Source organism: Struthio camelus, chromosome 3 (assembly GCF_040807025.1).
Source record: "Struthio camelus isolate bStrCam1 chromosome 3, bStrCam1.hap1, whole genome shotgun sequence".
NCBI classification, from domain to species: domain Eukaryota; kingdom Metazoa; phylum Chordata; class Aves; order Struthioniformes; family Struthionidae; genus Struthio; species Struthio camelus.
The window spans coordinates 105,478,453-105,500,959 of NC_090944.1; the positions used below are offsets into that span (position 1 = coordinate 105,478,453).

General features: G+C 35.7%; 1 protein-coding gene across 1 annotated transcript in view; it reads left to right on the forward strand.

Moving 5' to 3' along the window:
* The window catches only part of DNAH8 (dynein axonemal heavy chain 8), a 178,628-nt gene that overhangs the window by 28,942 nt on the left and 127,179 nt on the right, over positions 1-22,507 (forward strand). Inside the window, exons 11-23 of the mRNA XM_068939550.1 lie at positions 1,571-1,678; positions 3,753-3,854; positions 7,465-7,611; positions 8,489-8,686; positions 9,578-9,654; positions 10,138-10,237; positions 12,286-12,405; positions 13,686-13,821; positions 14,797-14,984; positions 16,072-16,152; positions 18,331-18,447; positions 20,998-21,117; positions 21,873-22,014. Coding sequence (XP_068795651.1) covers positions 1,571-1,678; positions 3,753-3,854; positions 7,465-7,611; positions 8,489-8,686; positions 9,578-9,654; positions 10,138-10,237; positions 12,286-12,405; positions 13,686-13,821; positions 14,797-14,984; positions 16,072-16,152; positions 18,331-18,447; positions 20,998-21,117; positions 21,873-22,014 — 1,636 coding nt within the window. The remainder of the gene's footprint in view (positions 1-1,570; positions 1,679-3,752; positions 3,855-7,464; positions 7,612-8,488; positions 8,687-9,577; positions 9,655-10,137; positions 10,238-12,285; positions 12,406-13,685; positions 13,822-14,796; positions 14,985-16,071; positions 16,153-18,330; positions 18,448-20,997; positions 21,118-21,872; positions 22,015-22,507) is intronic.

Consider the following 22,507-nt stretch of genomic DNA (forward strand, 5'->3'; position numbering starts at 1 on the left):
AGGCTTGTCTTCTGCTTATTCTCCAAAGGAGTGTGGAATCCCAGAGCTTTCTGGCTTTAACAGGTAAAAGGTGGGTACCCGCTGTTTTTTCTTGGCGTTGAGCCAAACCATCCCTTTGGTTTCAGCATAAAGAATTAATTTATTGGTCTTTGTAGGATTAATCGTTGTGTCTGTCCTCTTCCTGGATCCTTTTAGGGGATTTTTGCTTCTCTGCCTTCTTTTTTATGAGGAAGCTGACACATACCATGAAATAAGTGAATTTCTGTGTCTTCCCAGTTTGTCTAAGATTTTCTTACCTAATCTGGAATAGATCTATGAGAGTGTTTATTTTCTGTCACTCAAGACTGAAGGAGCTGGGGGACAAAGGACACTTACATGCCTCTTATGATATGTGCATATTTAAGTACTTAAGAGCTTTCAGTAAGTATCCTCAATATTCCCATAATACATTGGAGATTCTTCTTTAAACTATATTTTTTGGGACGATTTTTCAGTGTCACTATTTTGTCAGCTTTCATAACTTCAGGAGGGAAATATGAATAATTTGCTAGTGATTCCTGACTAAACAGTACTGTGGACGTAAAATAAAGAAATGTTTTTTGGTACTTTCTAAGCAGATAGTATTCCTCCAGTGGTACCGTAGACTGTGGATGCCTTTCATGCTTTTGGTAAAATTCCTTTTTGAACTGAGCCCTCTGTACTAGTGATCAGTTAACAGATGAGAAGGTCTTATCCAGTAACCTCCTTCAGAGGACATTGTATTGCATGTAATGTGATACATGTTGCAGTCAGTTGTAATTGCACAATTGAAATCGCACTTACAAGAATGCTCAGGCCTATTTGATATCTGCTTGGCAATTAAAAATAACAAATTCTCTACAATTTCTGGATATTGGTAATGAATTATCATTGTTAATCATTTTCTGGAAATGCTTTGGAAGTGGTTGAATTACAAAATGTCATAGTTTAATTTTAAAGATATGAACAGTCATTTCACGAAACGCATGAAAGGTTTAGGTATTTCATGTCATGATTTAATGAATTAGGCACTCTTAAATGTTTAATGCAATGAACTTTATGACAGATATTTCGTGAGTTCTGTGAAATGTCTGAGTGAAACATGTAGCATAATGATTACTGTCGCAATCTAACTGCATAGAGTATTTTTAACAGCTGTACTTAAAGGGAAACAAAAGTGTTAATTGCAGAAAGCCATTGTCAGCTCTCAGAAAAATACCCCCTTTTTTTGCTGAAAAACTCAACCTTTACTTTTTCAGTTCAATTTTAATCACCAGAATAACATATTTAAAATGTTTCTATGAATCTCTGATCTGATTTCTGACAAAATCGTGTGAGTTTTGTTGTTTTTATTAGTTAAGATTGCATTAAAAATTAGTGAGCAAGATTAGCTTTTTGTTTGTTTGTTTGTTTTTTTTAAACTGATCCTCAAAATGTCATTGCATCTTACCAAAAAGTTTCCTGTGATTTAAGGAAACATGTCATTTAGAAATTGTGAATAGGAAATGCTGAGATTAGAAAAGTAAAATTTTCCTCAAAACTCTGCTTTAAGGTATCGATGACACATGGAATACAAAACTTGATAAATGCTATACGAATGATTCACAGTGTTTCAAGATATTACAATACTTCTGAGAGAATGACATCATTGTTTATAAAGGTAAACATATTAAGTGTGATCATTACAAAAATTGTAATTTTGCTGAAAAAAAGTTGTTTAAATCAGTAGGACATCTGTTAAAAAGTAATAGTGGATATCTCTAAGGAAAAGGAAGAGAAGTCTGATCAGGAGAGGACAGTAGAGACTTGTATTCCAGAAGGAACTTTGTTGATATTCTGTGTTCAGCAAATTTTAAATTTTTATCTTCTTGATAAATGTCTTGACCTGAGTTTCATAACACCTACTCAGACTTTTACTAAATCATTGACTCCCCAAAATTCTCTCAGTACCAGCCTTGAAGACATAGCTAAGCAGAAGGCTGTCAAGTCTGACTGCTAGTCCTCGAAAAGATGTGAAAGATGAAAAGATTCTTGTTTCAGAAGCCATACTTGAAAAATAAATTGAATCCCAGGCCATAAACTATGCTCCCTTAAACAGAAAATGAAGACCAGCTAAATATCCATCGCAATGTCAATGTCAGAATCCAGGTATTCACTGCAGCAAAAGATGGTTTGTAAAATGATTTTAGACTAAAGAAGAAATTCCCTCCCCTGAAGAGGGGATATGGCTGTGTCTCTCTGCATTTAAGATGTCAACTCCATTCCCTGTCAACTCTGGCTTTCCTATCGCAGGATTGGATAAGAGCTGTTAAGGTGGTTGAGTATAGGTAGCTGTCTCATAACTCAGCTAAGCATTTGGCTAGCTCTTTGTGCATTTTTTTTCTGAGGAACTTGGAGTCCTAGTGAGATTTGAACCTTGTCCTTCTGTCCATAATTGGCAAGCCCTTTGAACCTTTGACAACCCGTTTCTTTCTTTGTCTGGCAGTGAACGTAGCATTTCTGTTAGCTATCTCCTCAAGTAAGGATATAGGGGAAACTTATAGTCTCCCTTACACCTCTTTCTTTTAAAAAACAATATCGCCCTAAGAGCACCACAGATTTTACTGTAAAGTGACACTTTATATTGTCAGAATTCAGTTTGAGCTAGGACATTAAGAAATACGTGCTTTTTCTGAGACTTTTTCTGAGGCTGTCCATGGCTGAGGCTGTTCTCCATATATCAGATATGAGGTATGGATTATACAGTATCGCTGCTTATATTTACTATTGATAATTGTTTTTGTGCATTGACACCTGCTAGTAGTATCTTTTACCCCTTGGTGAAAGGGACTGAGCATTTCACTACAGAGGCTAATTTACAGACTAACTGGTTTCATGAAGCTGTGCTACGAAATAGCTAGGAAAAAAAGCCTATATCAATCCAAGCTTTTCCACTAAAGCTCAAGTACCTTAAGTGCCCCCTGCTACTAGGTGCTTCTATTTAAAGATACCAGAGATGACGCTACAGTCCTATTTATAGCTTCACCAGTCACTGTATTACAGTGTGAGGCTCTTTTAGTGGGGCAGTTTTTCAGTCTCCATTCAGCTATGGACTCTGAAGACCTGCCTATAGAACAGGTGTGTGGGTAGAATTGTTTTGAATTTTCCACATTATTTCATCGATAAAAAAGGCTGTCTACCTGTAGCTGTTCTCTGAGATCTTATCTATATCTGCATTCACATCCTGTAGTTCTGTCTCTCTATCCTTAAAAAAATTTTGAATTTCTGCAGTTGAAAAGTAGAAGAATGTTCTCTCCTTTGCATAGCCATAGGAAACCAAGGCAAAGGGGTATTGCTAGGGTAGAAAGTTGTTTAAATGGTAGGGTTTAAATAGGGATACTTTACAGAGTGTAACAGTGACAACATAAGTGAAGACTAGTTAGAGTTCAATAACGTTTCCCTTTGTTCTTGAGTTTGGTAACGTTCTATGTTTGTGTGTGTTGCCGTGCTTATACGTTATCTGTATTCACAAATACTTTTTGAAGACTTAAGCACACTTCTGGGGATGTTTTAAGACTTTTTATAGGGTGTTTGGCTTATGTACATAATATTTAGCCTGTATTATTCCCATAGATAAAATTTATCTGAACTTTGATAGTACTAAGACGTGCGTGCAGGAATTTTGTCTGATTTTGAGAAACAAGTAAATTTCCTTATGAGCTTGAGACCTGCTTGTTTACATTTGTCTGCACCAGGTTACGAATCAAATGGTCACGACGTGTAGAGCATATATTACAGATGGTGGCTTGTCTCGTGTATGGGAGCAGGAGACACCAATAGTCATTAACAAAATTAAGGTTTGTGTTTTGGTATTTGTTATTTTAACTGATTACCTATTGATATTAACTGATAATTGCATACTTAATGAATGGCAGCTCTATAATCAAATATTTTATTATTTAGAATTCTATAATTTAGTGTGATAAAAATTTCCTCTTAAGTCAGTGCTTTGAGGTTAAATAATACTCTTAAAAGCAAATATCTATTTTACAAAATCTAAAGAAACAGCTATTGAATGTATAAATTACAACTCAAAGTAACCATAGAACTTGAAGATAACAAATAAAAAGGGAGCACATGTAAAATAACAATACATCGTTAAAGAATAATAAGCAATTCAAAAAAAACTGAAACAAAGCTGAATGAATAGGAAGAGCAGATAAAGCAAGCTGAGGGGGGGAAAAAATGGGAGATACAGGATAAGGACGTATGATGCACAAGGAGAGGCTTATTTCATCCTCACTAGTAATGTGAAATAAAACATAAAGAGGATGGGAACAGGGTACTGACAAAGAAAGAGAAGCAGGATCTGGTAGAGTGTCCTGTACGAAGGAAACACAGAATTTTCAGAGTGAGAATGAAGAGTTTGTTAATTAAAAGACACCAGATGGGAAGCCATTCAAAGGATTTTAGAGCATGAGCGATACTGTGAAAGTAGCAAGACAGGGAACTTAGCTCTTGAATGCTAGATAAATTAAAAAGGAAAAAAGTGAGAAAATAGAGGCTATAGGGAGGAGGAAACTGAATCTGTTAGGGAGCTTTAAAAAAAAAAAAAAGAAACAGGGAAGAACCAGGGTATGGTCGCTGAGAATATGGTTAGAGAAATAAAATGTGCAGTAAAGAATCAGAACTCTCAAGCTGGTAAAAGTCTGGCGCATCTGAGGTGATCCAATTATATTATTCTGTATACTAGAATTAATCTAATCATGATAGTATGGTGTTCTGCTTGAAAAGATCGTTTTTGGAACGGATTCAAGCTTCCTCAAATCCTGAGGTGCACAGCAAGTTTCTGGTCAACACCGGTTAGATCCACCTTTATCAGTGACCCTTTCTCTGGCGTCATTATAGTAGTCTTATGTGCTTTTAGTTGCAAATAATCAAGATATATCAGCTAATTTGTATAAAAAGTGACAGAAAGCAGGAACATGGCTTCCCAAGGCTGGAATTGATAGGGGAAACAACTTCTAAGCAATGCCGAAGGAAGGCCTCCAAAGACTCCAGAAGCTTATATTTTCATGATGGTCCAGGTAAATGGGATGGGTTTTACCCCTCAGGGAGGTGTTTCACATACTTCCTCTTCACTGTTTTCTTTCATGATGCCTTGAGTGTTTTCCGTGGGCATTTGTTAAATTAGAATAGCCTAACCTTTATCACACTGATCCTTTAGTGACTGGAATTGACATCTTCACCCTATTTGGGACCAAGGAATTGTGTGATCGTGCATAATCCATGTTCTTTCCTCTTGAGGATCTCTGAGGTGATACCATTTTCCACTGCCACTGGGATAGTGATGTTTTAATAGTAGCTTCTTCCAATACCAGATTTCCTTGGTGCTTCATGAAGGTTAAATGCCAAGGCAATCTTCTGCTTCTTCAGGTGATGGTAACATACTGACAACAAATTAAACACATGCAGTATGCTTAACTCCAACGGTAGGGTTACTGGTTTCCAATATTGACTTCTTTTCCACCTTCTCTATCCGACCTCAACTGTTGGCTTCCTATCTTACCCTGAAAGACATGGGATTTCGTTGTCCCTATGAGGGACTGGGGATAGATACACATGAGGTCTAGAGAGACAAAAGAAAAATGTATCCAGTATCTCTCTCCTAAAGCAATGGGGTGATGTGACTCTAATTGTTTATCTTATTGAGGTCATCCTGTGACTTCTACAAGCCCACATTTATCATGTATGAGAAATGCAAACTCAGTTTGGTATTGTGGTGATCAGTCTGTCTTCCAGTATCTGTGCATTCTTGAAGATCTGAACGTTCCTTTCAACGAAAAAGCAGGACCTTTTTCTTGTTTCCTGTCATTCATGGCCAGTGGTTATATATGTCTGTATATCTAGACATTCTGTTGACTGCCTGTATATTGTGATAAAATTTGTTTTCTGTCTTCCAAGGACTGACTGAAGATTTCAGACTCCTGTGATCGTAGAATTTTTTACCTTTCTCACTAATCATCATTTTTACCTTTCTCACTAATCATCATTTTTACATCTGATAATATTTTAATATTTAGGCAACTATTTAAACAACTGAGAAAGAGGGCTTATTCTTCAGTTTCCCTTTAACTTGGAGTTGTCAGCTACAAGGCATGATGTCAAATGAGCTGTGATTTCAAGCTCTTAGGCAAGTGACCTCTTTTTCCGGATCTGCTTTCCACTGCCACTAGGGAAGATTTTCTAAATAAGTGTTTCCAGGTGGTATTTTCAGCATTGCTGCAGTGAGATATAGGTACAGTCTCAAGAACTTTTGCCTTTGCTGTTGTAATGCCTAGGCTGTCCTGAACGCAGAGGATCTGTTAAGGGAAATGCCTGCTTAGTCGATTTCCCTTGTGATCCTCTTTGACTGATGAGATCCCGTGCTGCTTAAAACTTCTGGGACAACTATTTCATCTTTGGATGTTTTCCTCCTTGGGAAGTAAAAAACATTTTAATCACGTGTGCCCTGTGATAGCCAGAAGTTTCAACCTTTTTCATGTTTGCAAGCTGTGCTTATAGGACCCCTCCAAAACTGGGGAGAGGCAGCAGTTCCAGTGCCAGAGAATCCAACGTAGCAGTTGGGAAGGTTTACCCAAGAACTAGCTTGTTCTTTGCCTTACCTAGGGCCCCCTTCTTCATTTGTTTTCGCTTTTTATAATAGACTGGCATGTTGTCATCAGATCTGATGAAAAATAATGGCAAATGACTGGTCATTAGACTACTAACATTACTAACATAGCTGCATTGCAGTATGCAGCTGCATACCCCAATTTGCCTGGCTGTTGCCCCACGACTCCCTGTAGCTCTGTGCTCTTCAGGTAATTCTTTCAAAGAAGTTTTTTTGACTAAGGCTTCCTCTTGTAGCTGAATTAAATTCAAATTTCAGGTCAGTTCCAGATTTCCATTTTGGTGGAATTCATTAGCTCTTATAAACAATTTCCTTTTTGAATAGCTCTTACAAATAACTTCCTTTAAGCCCTCTGAGGTCCGGATGGAGTACTTTTATGCCAAATTGCATTCTATTTCCTCCTTATCCAAGGGAAAATCTGGCCGTTTTTAAGTAAAATAATGGCTTTTCATAAATATTGAAATATCTCTTTTTTAGAACAGGAGTAATCACCTGCTCTTAAGTGGCCTCTAAACAATTCTTTGCTATAACTTTCCTGACCTCCTTTTGATGCATCATTTCCCTGTGTTATGTCTTTCACTGGACTGTACGGGTCTATGTCAATATTTTACAAATATTTGCTACAAACAAAAAAGAAAACCAGTGTACGTAGGTCATTACTAGCTGGTTACTGAAACTAGACTTGGTGATGATTAACTGCTTTGTGATGGCAGTGTGTTTGGGGTGACTGTTCTCCAGTCTCTCACCCATAAGCACAGCATAACAAGTATGGTTTTTGTTCCTTGACTTCTTAGGACTGCATTTTTCTATTGAAAGAATATCAGAAATGCTTTCATAAAACAAGGCAACAGATTTTGGAAACTCTAGGAGAAAAGACATTTGAAGTGTCGGAGATGTACATTTTTGGAAAATTTGAAGCATTTTGTAGAAGATTAGAAAAAGTAAGTATCCTGCAGGCTGTTATTAGTAGCGAAGAACAGGTCCCCCAAAGAACAATTCAAAAGATGAACTCAGCTTTATATGCTCCTAATCATCCTGTGAAGGAGTTTGTAACTCTTTATTGAGAGAAATTAGGCACTTCCACAGAGCAGTTCATCGTACTGTTTTAGCCAATTAGTTTGTCGTGTCCTTCTGAATTTGTCAATTTCTTTCTGTTAGTATGGAGAGAATTTACCTACTTAATCTAGAGTTAGACTACTATTCTTGGAGGTTTAAAGTTAAGTGAATAATATCCCACCTCATATCTTACTTTTTTCTTTTTCGAACAGTGTCCTGAGTCATTTAAAAACTCCTGTTACCACCAAACACTGTTCTTCTCATGATTCTGTTGTTTGGTGCAGTCTTAACATTTGGCTTGCTAACCCGATGAAAAGATTTTAAATTAGCGCTGGTAGACCCTGCGTGGAAAAGATCATAGGTGCTCTTAGGTGCAGAATAAGGTCGGAAGAGTTAAAAAAGTTGATAATAGGGAAAGTTAGCACAAGGTAAAGAGTCTGGCATTCTTTGACATTTTTCCATATCATGCAATATATATACACTAATCTTTGTGTGTGGTTTTTTTTTTTTAATATTGTGAAATCTCTTCATATCATTGATATATGTATGTCATGTTTTAACTCTTTTCCCTCCCCCCCCATATTATCCCATTTAATCAAACAGTCAGATTTGGGGGTGGGGGGGAACCCTTTACCATTTCTGGGTGTCGTAGTCTGAGAGGACTGGCTCTTATTTAGTCAATTTTACTCAGGTTTTAGTTTGCAGAGGAAGTAACAAGTTAATTAAATTATTTATTAGGAGCACAAATATTTTATATTTCAGATTACAGAGATGATAACTATTGTACAAACTTTTTCTGCACTGAGTATGTCTACCATTGAAGGGATAGATATTATGGCAGTAAAATTCAAAAATATCTACCAAACTGTTCAAAAGAAACAATATGACATCCTTGATCCACGTAAAACAGAATTTGATGTAGATTTTGTGGACTTCATGGCAAAAATTGAAGGTTTAGAGGTAAATAATATTGCTATCTATGATTTACTTGGGGAGAAATGTCATCGCTGTTTACTCAATATCTGCCTGGACACCAGTGAGGCTTTGGACTGCAGATAGAGACGTTGGGGTTTTTTTGTGCTTTCTGATAGAATTTTTTAAGAATTTTCAAAACGTACTAAAATGGCTTTTTACTTAACTCTTAATAGTTTGCCTTTGAAGATATTTAAAGGTCCTTAGCTTCAGACACATATATATTTGAAAAGAAATGAAATAGTTGCCTGCTTTCTCGTCTGTATGTACGCATAGTTTCTGTGTGTGCCTTCATTTAGTGGGTATTCGTGTCAAGTCAGGGCCTCTTCTGGGAATTAAAGCGTCAAGTTCCACTACAGTGCAGTGTTACATACAGAGCTTTGGCAAGTGACTAGGAGCCACAAGTGCACTCAGCGTGCAAAAATGAAACTGATTGGGGGAAATTAGTTCAAACGATGCCTACATGTTTGGGACCTCTAAGTTCGAGGGTAGTAAGTGCCCAGGCAAAGGTCCACATTCCCAGTGAGACTCCTAGACAGATCACAGGAGGCTCTTTCCATCTCTCCTCCTTCCAAAGGAAGCTATAAGACATAGCACTCAGTTCTCTTCTTGTAGGTCAGTCACTGTGCAGCTAAAATGATAAAAGTCATGAGACCCGAAAGAATTATCTAGGTGGAGTTGGTTCATAACTTGGTTAGATTTTAGACAGAACAAAGTTACAGCTGTTTTGAAAAAGTTATTCAGCAGAGACCAATTAAGGCTGCTATTTTGTGCTTTATAAGAAATAACAATTTTAAATGGTATTATATTAAGAAATTATCGTCCTTCAAAATGCTATTATATGACTAGAAAAACTGTAGTAAGTTCTATGTCTTTTAGATGCAAATACAGACATTTATGCGTACCTGTTTTGGGAGAATTTTGTCTTCACAGAATGCACTTCAGTTACTTCAAAGGTATTGGCAAATTTTTATTTTAATACTTTAAAATAATTCGAAATATCTGATTTCACAATTTAAATAACACAGTTAATTTCAGAACTAATGGCCTAATCAAGAACTCTTTGTTATTGATGTTCTTAACCATGTAATCTTTATAGGAAGGTGGGGTTTTAGCTTTCTAATATGCGTCAAAATATTCTTTTGTTTCCTCATTTCATTACAGTTTATTTTGTAAATACATAGGATGTTAAAAGAAGAACTTTAAAAAAAACCAAACCCTAAAACAAACAAAAATCCACAAAAAAAGCCAAGGCAGAACTTAGAGCAAAAAAATCCCAGATCCAGAAGCGTTTTCTAGATTTACACTTCTTTCATGTCATGTGACATTCCTGTAGCCCAAAATTTAAAAAAAAAAAAAAAAAAAAGCATTTGTGTTTCAGAAATACCATTTTTATGTATTCATTTTAATGAATTGCAATTAATTCTAATCCAATGCAGGTTTCAAAATCTGAGAATGCCATGTCTTCAAGAAGAAATAACACATACAATTGGTTGTATTCTTCAACGTTATGTTGCAGAACTTGAAGCTACTAAAAAGGTATTTTATTCCTCTGCAGTAAGCTAGAATACTATGTTAAAATAATAATTTTATTATGAAAAATTTTTATTTGTTCCTCTGCCTATTTCATTAGCTGACTGTCAAAGCTTAACTGATCATACTTGTTTAGACAGTCTGCCTAAAAGTATATAGGCAAATATGAGATATAGGACCTTTTGGGAAATATTTGTTCATAAAGATTTTACTTTGTAAGCCAAAATCTTTGCTATTACTCCTTCCGCAAGTAAATAAAAGAAAAAAAGAAGGGTGACACTGCTGTGACAGTATAAAATAGAGACACGGGGTGGGGGGCGTAAATTGTGTTTTATGATCATTTTAAGGTAACTTTCCATGATTTGTGTAGTATAGAGTGCCTGTAACACAAATAAGAATTTGACTTCCTGGGGACTGTTCACATCACCTGACTTTAAGTACAAGAGAGGCATTCATTTAACTTGATTTTAGATGTCTGTGAAATGTACCTCTGCATCTCAGCTAGACAAGTGTTCTCAGGAAAGGAATAGGTACTTCTAGAGTCAATTCCTCTATTTTAAATGTTACCCTGAAGATTAAAATAATTCCCCTGAAGTGGCAGTCTTCTTCAATGAGGATAAAGAGAATCTGGAAAACCAGCCTGATGCAAATATTTTCTGACAGATGTATAGCTTTGGTCAAATGAACGACACTTAGGTCCTCATGAGGAGGCAAGCTTCCATAAATTCTGCACTCACTGGAGAACGACAGATTCTTCCAAATAGTAACTTAAAACAATAGCTACTCTGAACCACTCTTAAGAGTCCTTTGCCTGTATGCTCACTATGTATAAGACTTCCTGAACCTCTGATTCATGGCCTAATTTGATGAACAGATTTTCAGTAGTACTGCCTGCTTAAGAAGTCACTGCTCCCACCCTGGCTGCTTTTTCCCAACCAAAAAAAAAAAATTTTTTTTGAGGTGTTGTCATCCAGATGAGTTCACCATCTTTATCCAGTTCACCATGAGGCCACTCATGTGTTTTTGTTGGTACTGTGCAGGAGGCAGTATAGGGACAAGAAAAAGTGGCAGTAAATGAAGAGAATGGTGGCTGCTTGAACAATACTGCTGTTGATGATGGAATGACAGCATGAATTTGAGTGCCTGAAGTTATGTGGATACAAATATTTCTCTTTGTCTCCTTTTCAAACTTTTCTCTTTAGTTATAACTGGCTAGTTATAACTATTTAATAGGCATTATTGGATTATTTTTATCTTTGTAAGGCAAGTTATTTCTAATGAAAAATTGTTCCCACTGCAGCATTGGTTCTAAAGTGCATAAATAATTTGTCCATTGCAGATGTGGCATGTGATAATTTCAGGCCAAATTTTGCTCTACTTGTAATGCAGACATTCAGTGAACAGGGCTTCTTTTTTTTTCCCTCAGCTTGGACACAAATAAAAGCATGAGCTGTATACACAGAAGCCTTTACAAGATGGGAAGTGAGTAGAAAGGAACAAACACTAGTTGTCGATTAGATGCATAGATCTGAAGAACAATTTTGACGTTTCTGTTCAGGTAGAATCTCTCAGTTAACAACATAGCTCAGGCCCTTGCCAAGGACAGTTACCAAGCCAAAGAAGAAAGGTGACAGCAAGGCTTCTCACAACACTTTCTTACACAGCTTTTTCACAGCAGGCTGATCCAAAGTTACACAGCTGCACCATATTGGGCCTGGCCTTGAATATTGGCAGCTCAGCTCGTAGGAGGGGTGGAAAGGGTTGCAGAACCTGTTGATACACTCAAGGCCTTGTCATATGTAAGCACGCTAAGAAACAGCATAAGATGATGAAGACAGGAGGCAATCATGATAGTGGTATCAATGTGTCTATCTCGGAAAAGATATACATGTGTGGAAAACAATAACATTTTCTTTCAGCCAGCTGTCATGTAGTTCCATACAAATTTTCAGTTTAGGAGGAGGAAAAAATTATGGAACCAGAGAAAAACAGTTTAACACTACAACAGGGTTTTTTTTTAATCTATATGTTTAATTATATTGTCCTTATTGTAGCTTTACCAACTTCAGAAAGATGACCCTCCTCTTGCTCGAAACATGCCACCTGTAGCAGGAAAGATTCTGTGGGTGAGGCAGCTTTTCAGGAGGATAAGCGAACCAATCAACTATTTCCATGTGAGTTGACGTGAGGAAAAATTATGTATTTTGTTAACTAATGAACTGTCCTTAATTAACTTATTTCTGTAGAGTGACCATACTGTTTGTGTCTTTGATGCAGTCACTTTTCATATACTGGGCAGCCTGTGTATTTGTATGTGAATTGCTAGTTAGAAAAGATAGGCTCCATGGTAACCACTGTTGTGAGCTGAAGGTGTAGTGTTTCTTTGACTTACCATTGAACTAGCGCCCTAAGCTATTGGAAATACGTACTGACTCATTGTCACTGATGTCTTCAGATAAAATACCATCCAAAGAAACATTCACAATTCCAGACAATGGGTGTTTTTTCTGCTTCTGCCTATAATGGATGAGGCTAAGGCCTGTAAATAAGACTTACCTCCTGTATTTTAAATAAATATCCACCTCTTCTGTTTCTATATCTGTGCAGGATTCTCTAAGGAGAATCGTGTCTCTTTAAGTCATTGCTAAGAGTACCTCAAGGCAAAAACATGGACCGTCTGACATCCTAAAATTGTCTGGTGTGCATATTCTGGTGCGACTGAAAAGCAAGTTTATTTATAAGGACCCACACAACAGCTGCAGTATTGCAACTGGGAATGCGCTCACCAGCTTCACTGCAGATGGCCTCTTCTGTACCCACTTTACATACAGCTGAAGATTGGTGTCACCCACGTGAACTTTGACGTTTATGGCCTCTGGAGATTTGTTGACGTTAGATTTCCTGAAGCGTCCTTTGTTGGAATAGTCAGAATCTTGCTGTACTAGGACCTGCTAAAGCAATCATATTTCTTGAAACGTTTGAGTGCTTTTCATACAAAGTATCTAGGGTCTCCTGCTAACTTCTCCATGCAATGGAGGCTTTTATTTTCCTGTTTCCCTTAGATGGGAATAACGATCACCTAAATCTGCTCCAGAGAAGAGTGACACAAGTAGCATTACTTATTAAAAAGAGGATTTTTTTTAAAATAATTTTTTAGCTGCAATTCAGTCTTGAGTAGAACTAAGTATCCATTTCACTGGGAATTACAGATGTGTAACATGGCATAATAAAATTGTTGCTCTCATATATATTTATTATTTGTTACTTGCAAGTTCTTTTGACTTCATTATGCTGTAAGCTTGAATCATAAATACTCGATACAGTTTTTAACTCTGTAAATATAATTTGTGATACTGTAAGCTTAAATAATGTATAGTCAGTAGTTAAGAAGAACCTTAATAGCATGCTTTTCTTTTGATATAGTTTTTAACTTGAACGTACTGTGTTTTAATAGAAAAATTCAGGTATCTTGACAAATCTAGAAGGCAAAGCAGTTGTTCGATTATACAACAAAATTTCCTATGTTTTGGTGGAATTTGAGGTACTTTATCATAATGCGTGGGTGAAAGAAATTTCACAGTTACAGTATGGTAAGTAAATATGTAGTTGGCTTTTATTGTCCGTTATGGAATGTTAAGTTTACATAAATCAAATTGGACAAGTCTTTAAGCCTCATTTACCCTTAAAATGTTCAAATTAATCATGATCCAATAAGCAGGTCCAATAATACAAATCTCTGTCCTGTGTGGCTTTGAAACTTGGTTTTGATGAAGAGCGCTACAGATTCCTTTTGCTGTTTTTTGGCGGGTAACTGGAAGCAGTGCAGCAGAAGTTGTTTAAGGCCCAAAGTAGTTCATTTTTGTAGTCCTATTTTCATATATGCTATTTAATAATTCTTCCTGTTTTCTTTCCGTGATAGCAATTTATAGAGTTGGGATATCTCAGTTTTTCTTGAGAAAAGTATTACTTTATGCTGAGAAAAAATTGTTTGATAACGAAGCTTTAATATTTTAAGATTAAATGAGAATCTGTGTTTAAAAATCTAAGTATATTTGTTATGTAAGTCATAGACGTTTTGTGGCTTCAAATCTGCAGGTAAATCCGTAAGAATAAAATCTCGTTGCACAGTCAACAGAGATTCATTAAAAATCCTACTCTTTGGGCTTTTGTTTAGTTCAGAATTTCTAGAATAACCCTACCTAAGCATTTGTCCTCTGAACATATTGCTGTAAGACACTGAGTATCTCTTAAGAATTTGGGGTCTCCAGGTCCCTAGAAAATAAGGTTCATATTTTTTCTTAGCTTGACTTAAAAAATTATGCCAAAAATAATGCTGGGTCTGATGCTTGTTTAACTAGTGAAAAGCAAGTTTAAATGGCAGACAGCTGATACTGTGGCAGTCGGTTGTATATTTTCTTTAACTGAAAACAGCATGAAGCTATTTTAAAAGATACCACACTTTTTTTATTCACTATACAGAAACATTAGAAATCTGTGTTCCATGATAATTTATATAACAGAAATAATTGCTTATCTTAGTAATTAATGTGAAAGTATCTTTACAGCATTACAAGCTACACTGCTTGTGCGCCATCCTAAAACTGGGAAGTTCGTGGTGAATTTTGATCCCAAAATTCCAGAGATTGTCCGAGAAACTAAGTGTATGATAAAGTTGGGTCTGGAAGTACCAGAGCAAGCAAAAAGGATAGTAAAAATAGAAAGTAACCTAAAGTCAAACAAGTTGTCTTTAGAGGTAAGGTTAAAAATGATCGCTATTACTTTTTTAAAGAAATGATTTCTGATTTTCTGTGATTAATCTATGATAGCTGTCCTTTAGTGACACACTTATTCTAGGAGTTAGAGTTCTTACGTATTTGTAAAAGAGAACAAAAAAAAAAAAAAGAAGAAAACACCACATGTCGGCCTGGGTGCATGCTAAAGCTGGAATTAAGGGGAGAGTAAATTCATGGAATGTGCAAGTAGACTTAGAAAACTGTATTTGAAAAGCTTGTTGTGCCTAGCTGTTGCGTCCATAAGTGATTAAGTGCTTACCTATATCAACAAATATTAAATACATATATAAAAATAAATGCATAAAAATACAGAAATACTTAAAATATATATATATATTTTTTTTCATTTCCTATGGTGTGATGAATATATTCTGGTGATAAAACAATTAGAGCTATCCAAACTGTATTCAAGCTTTGAAAATCAATAAAAAGCAGTTTTATGGAGGTTTTGAGAAGTATAGCTTGGAATTCTTATATAATCTTATTTGGAAGATATGGTGACCCACAAAACATCAAGAACTCGTCAGTGTTTACCGGAGAAGTCAAATTTCTGATCCCTGTTGTAGTATTTGCTCTAAAATTTTAAAAGGCGTGCTATACAAGATTTTAAGTGGTCTCTGGCACGCTTGCTCACTCTCTCACGCGCAAGCGCTTGCCCGTAGCACAAGACAAGACAAAAGGATGTTCTAAAACTAAGTTTATAACTGGAACTTTAACTGACTGAAGCATAAGACACCCAGTTTCAATGGCCGTTGTGCACCGAGACTAGAAAATGTGTGGCGTGAAGGCTGCTTTCATTCCTCCTTGATATATTAATATAACATGACACAGTTTTACCACCTTCCAGAAATGATTTATGTAGGTATGTACTGTTTCTGTAAAATTCTTAATATACACTTAATACACTTAATATATTTTTTCAGCAGTATTCCTATACTACGTTTCTTGTCTTTTCTGATGATTTTATTGTATATTAGGCTGTTTGCTTCAGTAAAGACAGTATTTAAAATATTATTCTTGAAATTACACTTCTCTAATAATTAACAGGGTCTTCTCCAATGTTATGAAGATTTGTGTCAAGAAACACCGACAGTTTTTGTAAACTTAATGGCACCAAAAATGAAAAAGGTTAGTATTGCTTAATGAACCTCAAAATACTTCAGAAGAAGTTAGAATAACTTCATAATGGTTTGTAATTTTAAAACATTTGGAGGGATAGATATCTTGTGAATTTCATAAATTCTACGAAAATCTTGAAGACTCAGTGTAAAACTACATAAAATTTGCTGTTTGAATCCCTTATACAATGCTCAAGTACTGTGTAATACAGTGGAATAATTTTAATGTCTATGAGATGTAAGCCTAGTCGAACAAAGAATGTGGGCTTGGTGGATGTATTCAACTACACAGATCTCTGGCTTTCACACGTTAGTAAATTAGCATTATGTTAGTTTAGAGATTTTCATAGGAACGTAAGCTTTTCTTTTTACTGAATTACTTAATCTCTTGATCTTTGTCTTTGCTTGGGGAGATGTATTAGCCTTGGGAATTGCATTTTTCACTTCAGTGATGCAGAAAAGGTACCTACTATACTTAAGGTGCTGTTTTACTGGAGGTGCAGAATGTCTATCCTATAAGCCATTTTTGTTTTTTCAGACCTTTGCAAATGTATGTACAAATAAGTTGCTCTAATTAACTCTTTTTTTTTTTAATTGTAAATACTAACATCAGAAGTTTGCAGAGTTTGCATATGTTTGTACAACTGCATAATCAGTGTGTACCAAAATGTGAGAAACAAATTTGTCTTTGTTTTTTAAGAGTTAAATTTTAAAAGGCAGACAGATAAAGTGATGGTAGTCATCACTTCAGTGATAACACTGTAAATGTGATTATACTGTAGATGGAATTGTGCACTTCTGTATTTTAGAAGAAACAGTTGGCATGAGGATGAGAACAGTACAAAGAACAGCAGTGCAAGATCATGATAAAAATAACGTGAGAGCGGCTTTTGAAGAAGGACAAGAAGTCTTCAGTTCATAGGAGGGAGGGTATCAATTCAGTCATAGACAGAATATAGGGAGAAAAACACAAATGTGAAGATGGAATGAGCATATCTAACCTATGTCTACATTGTTATTGTAATTTGACAGGAACTCATTTGGTACCTTAAACTCTCCACGCTAGCTAAGTTAGTTGTCAGTAAAGGCATCAACCCAGCGTTGCAGAGTTCTGTATATTCCACAAAAACACCTGTATATATTAGGATGATGGCAATATCTGTATTCGCTAGTAGCTGTATGTCTGTATGAGCTGAATTCATTGTTTTAGCTGTGGTATAGACATAGCAAAAAGATGCAGTAGAATGAAAGAAGTAGGTGAAGTCCTGGCAGTGATTTGGTAAGTATCAGGATAGAAGAGTAGATATGATAGGTGGCTGTTCGGAGTTAAGTATGAGTGGAACTAGCTCAACATTTTTCAACATTTAAAATTCTGATGGTAGTAGACTGGGAAATCAGTGAGAAGTTCTTGCATGCTTGGTAAGAATTTCAGGAGATCTCTACAAGAGAAGCTGGAAAGTTTAATTTTCAAGGCCTGGTGGTAGTACAGGACCTTCTTTTCCTGAGAGTCCCATCTGCCTTGGGGATACAGGATCTGCAGTGAATGAAGGACCTTGATGTTGATGATGCAATGACAGGAAAGGGAGTTGATTTCAGCTACATGCTGAACATCTTGGAGATGACAGAAATCCAGAAGAGACAGACCATGGGGTAACCAATAATTTAGTAAGGGAAAATAGTAGAGAAGGGAGAGTTTTTAGAATAGTATAGAGGCAATGGCAATAAAACTTGGAGAGAATCTGGATGTGATTCAAAAAGGGAGGAATGAAAAATGTCATTAGAAATTTGAAAGACAAATAATTAAACTACTGATTGTGGCTGAGATGTGTGTCAAAGCACAAATTATAAGATGTGGTAGTGAACGTTAATTTTAGTTCCAGGAAGTAGTGGTAACCACTAAAAGATACCCTGGACAGGAAAGGGAAGATCTTTGTTGGGCATGTACACTTGACAGTTGTGGAGAGAGAATATAGCATGTATTAACACTCCCCGCGTATACCCCGATCATAAATATTGCATAATTTTCTTTGAAGTTTTCTTTGAAAACTTGAAACTTTCCTTACAAAACATAGACACAACTCTCTTTTGTCAGTGACATCAGTGATTCTAATAATAACAGTTTTTGTTTTAAATTACATTTCTACTAAACTTATTTTCATTTATAAAATTATCATGTTTTTATGCTTAGATGGAAGCTGTGTTGCGGCAAGGACTTACCATGTTGACTTGGTCATCTTTGACACTGGACAGTTTTTTTCAAGAAGTTGACGAAGTTCTGTATATGTATAAACAGCTCTTAAAAAAGGTATAAATGTTTGATCGCTATCTAAATGAAATGACAGTTTAGAGAAATTATTTCAAGTACATCACTCTTAATATTACAGATTAATCTGTGCTTAGCTTGTTTTGTACCACTTGAAATATATAGACATTTTGTTTTTTAAAGCATGTTCTTTTTTGAAGAATGAATAAGTTCTCAATGATTCTCTCCTTTTATTGCCCTCAAATGTTTGAACTTAGCTTTTATTCTTTCAGTAGAATATATTTGCACCTGTTGTCTTCAAATTCTGACTATAATTGTTTTTCAGAGTCAACCTCTACTTCTCTTTCATGTGGTTGTCCATATGCACAGTCACACAGAAGATATCTCTATGTAAATTGTCCAGTAGAGGTTGTGGGTTTTTTGTGTGTTTTTAGCATTAACGGTATTAACAGCAGGCATGCTATGAGGTCGTCTTCTCAATAATGGAGGAGAATGTCCTTTTCCTTCACAGTTCTCTCCATGTTGTCTGAATCTTGTGCTTTTTTCCTCTCTTGGTATTTGCTGCATAATTTCTGAATTCTTTTTCTCATTCCCTTAAGACACTTGAAGACTTGTATTGGTTCTTTTTCTTTTCACTATAGAGGGCTTCAGCTTTGAGCTTGCCCTCGATATTCAAACTGTCGTTCTGCCTTTACTGTTGAACTGTATGACTATGGTCTCTCCTACCAGCATGATAAATTGTCTCCTCTGTGATAGAAGATTGTTAGGAACTGGTGGGTGTATCCACTTCTTTTTCTGTATGGAAGAACAGAATTATGGTCAAACGCTCTGTTTTGTCATTGAAACCCCAAGGTAAAAAAAAAAAAAAAACAACAAAAGATGGGCCTTTTAAGAAAACAGCAATTCTCTGAGCCTAAAGAGAGCTGAAATAATCATATCTTTTGGTGATGCAGTCTGTTTTCTTGAGATGTGTAGGTAGTGTACTTTCTCTGACTTTCTTTCCCCCTCCCATATCAATACAAAGAGGTGTAATCTCAGTCAGACTCGTAATTACTATGCATAGGATACTGTAAAGAAGTGGGAAATGATGTAAAAGAAGGGCATGAGTGATATTGTGACATGAGACAGGATATCACAGATGCAGAATTTCTTAGGTGAGAAGTTAAAAATCGGACAGAAATCAGTTTTATTTGGATTCTGCCATGACAAGTCCATTTAAGTATGGTTGACTGGATGCTAATAATGCTTTAATTTGGCAACAAAAACCTAATGAAAAGATAGGCTGATCACAAACAGGATAGGAACTAAAGACTAAACCATGAAGCAAGCCACAACAGATCTCCTCTATCTTGCACCTGGAAGCACGGCCAGCAAGATCATGAACAAGAAGCTAATCATCTTTTATTAACATACCTTGATTTGTTACTCTGTTTTACTTGATCTGTCAGTGTATCCAATATAGTTGGAATGATCTAGGGGCTGACTTACTATTATTGCCAGTCTACTCAAAAGTGCTGTAGTAACAGCAGGGTTTCTCCAGGAATTTTTTCTTATCACTGCCATGAGCCCCTCTGTAGATCTAGCATGGATAAAATCATGCAGCAAGAGTCCTTCCAGCCAATTCCTAAACTTTCAGGTCAGAAAAAAAGCAAATTTAAACAGTTTGAGGACTGCTTTTTGATGTAGTTCTTGGGGCATAAGAGGTCATTCTTTCCATTTTGGCTCTCATCTAATCTCCAAGGCTGATAGTCTCAAAGAACTGTCAAGAGAAGCTCATTCAGATACTAAACCATTGCTGTTATGGTGCAAAAGTAGTCTTGACTTGTGCCATATCAGAATGAATATCAGAATATGATGCTGATATAGCTATAAATCTGAAAAGGAAGAAATGATGGAAAACCCAATTCTTGTGAAGATTTTACTTTCTCGAGGATTCATGTGTCTCAGTTGCCCAGCAGGGAACCAGCAGCTGTTTAAGAATTACAAGATTTTGTTTTTAAATGAGTGGCTGAAATGAAGCTGCACAATACTACTGTTTTTCAAATTGTGCTACACACTGTTCAGGATATGAATACGTATGCTTTCAGCAATCTAATTTTTGTTTTCTGTAGCAATAATAAAGACTATTTCCAGATTTATGTCTGTTCTGCTGTTCATATTGCCAGTCGTCTGCAATGGAAGATATCAGCAAAGGCTAAATTTTGCCTAGGGTACTTGTCTTCCTAGATTACCTCTGTAGTTAATGGAGAGAGAGGATGATTCACAGTCAGAGCAGACTATATTTAGCCCTTGTAAATGTACCGTGAGTTACTTTAACTCATGAGGCATTTGCTTTGCTTTCTTTTTTTCCCTCTGCTTCTCTGATCTTAAGGTCTTTTGTGTTGGTATTTTTACCCCATTTTGTTTCTGTCGTGCTGCTTCAAATGCATTGTGTAAGAGGATTTTCTATCATATAAGGCTTTTGTATTTTCACTGTGTAGAGAGATACTATGTTTTGCAGACAAATAAAAACTGTCTACATATTACAGTTCTGAAAATGATACACATCATGTTTTAAAGATGATGGTATTAATATGATTTTTCCATTTTTAGGTTAATGATTTAAGTGAAGTGCAGATTGATTTAATATTAAAAGAAATATCAAATACTCTTTTGATTGTTTTACCAGTAGATGGTCCTACTAAAGTAGAGGACATGTTGACCTGCAATGAGGTATGTGTGACTTTATATCCTTGAGCTTCAATTCTTGAGAAAACAATGCCTTAATTAATATACATCTAGAAAATAATTAGTCTCACTGGAGAAATAGAGTATATTTTTTTTATTAAAATTAAAATTGTATAAAAGGGTTCTTAGGCATTTGCAGTATTGAAACTCTAATATTTCATATATAATTGTCATTTGTTTATCTACTTTACCCTTAGATACTTTTTTTGTACGAAGATACTTGGAAACGTGCAACCAATTTTTCCTTGAATACTTATGCAAACTTTTGTTTTTAAGAAGAAAATAAAAAAAAGAATTCCTTCCAACAAGTTTATTTGAGAATGTAATAGTTTTCTTGATTCCAGATGGAACTCTTTTTTGGGGGGCAAACTGTGCAAGTAAATAAAATTAAGGACGTTTGAAAGGGTTTATTTGGGTAATTTCAGATTGTGTCCTCCTTTCAATTTTCAGTGCTTTACTTTAACCTTTAAAAATACCATTACATCTTGAAAATGAATTTTTTTTCAAGTAAGCGTTACACTGATAGCATAGCAGAACATTTATTTTTATAATTTTGAATAAAGATTTTGGGTTTGGTTTCTCAGTTTTCTTTTCCAAATGTTATTTCATTGAAATGACCTCTTTCCATCGACCGATCTTGGTCTGAACAACTGAGTTTTCAAGGAAATGTTTTGGTCCTCCATGAAATGGAACACAGAGAAGTGATATTAAGATCATTCATTGATATTTTTATTTAACAGCTTTACACTAAAAAATGCGCTGAATTATTGAACCACAAAAGTATGCACATTGAAGATGCTGTTCAAGAACTAATATCTGTATTTGAAACAATTTATGAAATTAAATATTCTAAGAAAACGTTAAAAAAACATGCATTGCCAGGTAAATATTTATGTTTATTTATGGAAAAATTTCTGTCCCTAGTTCTAAAGACTTAGCTAGTATGCATCAAAGTTGAATTGTTTTAGCCAATTTTCTTCAGACTTCTCTCTCCAACCACAGTTTCATTTGTGTCCCAGTTCTCTCTTCGTTTACATTTGTTAGGTTAAACCAAAAGCCTGTGAAATTCGGAGGTAATTTCATATTTGTGGGAGATTCTAGAATTAAGTTGTGTTCCTCCATTTATATTGCCAACTTTTTGCTCTAGAGGAAGAAAGTTATGGTTCCATTTCTCTTAGCCACTTTTTATAACTCGTTTTGTATTTTTTGTGAGCAAAATACAGTATGCGTTCCTTCTCAGCTACATCAGCTATTTGATACTGTCTCTCTCCTTGTGACTCTTCTGCCACAACAGTATTATATCTCAAATACCAGTGCTCCATAGTGAAACACAGACTTTACTGTTTGGTCAGCCTGAACAGAAAGTTACCGTCAG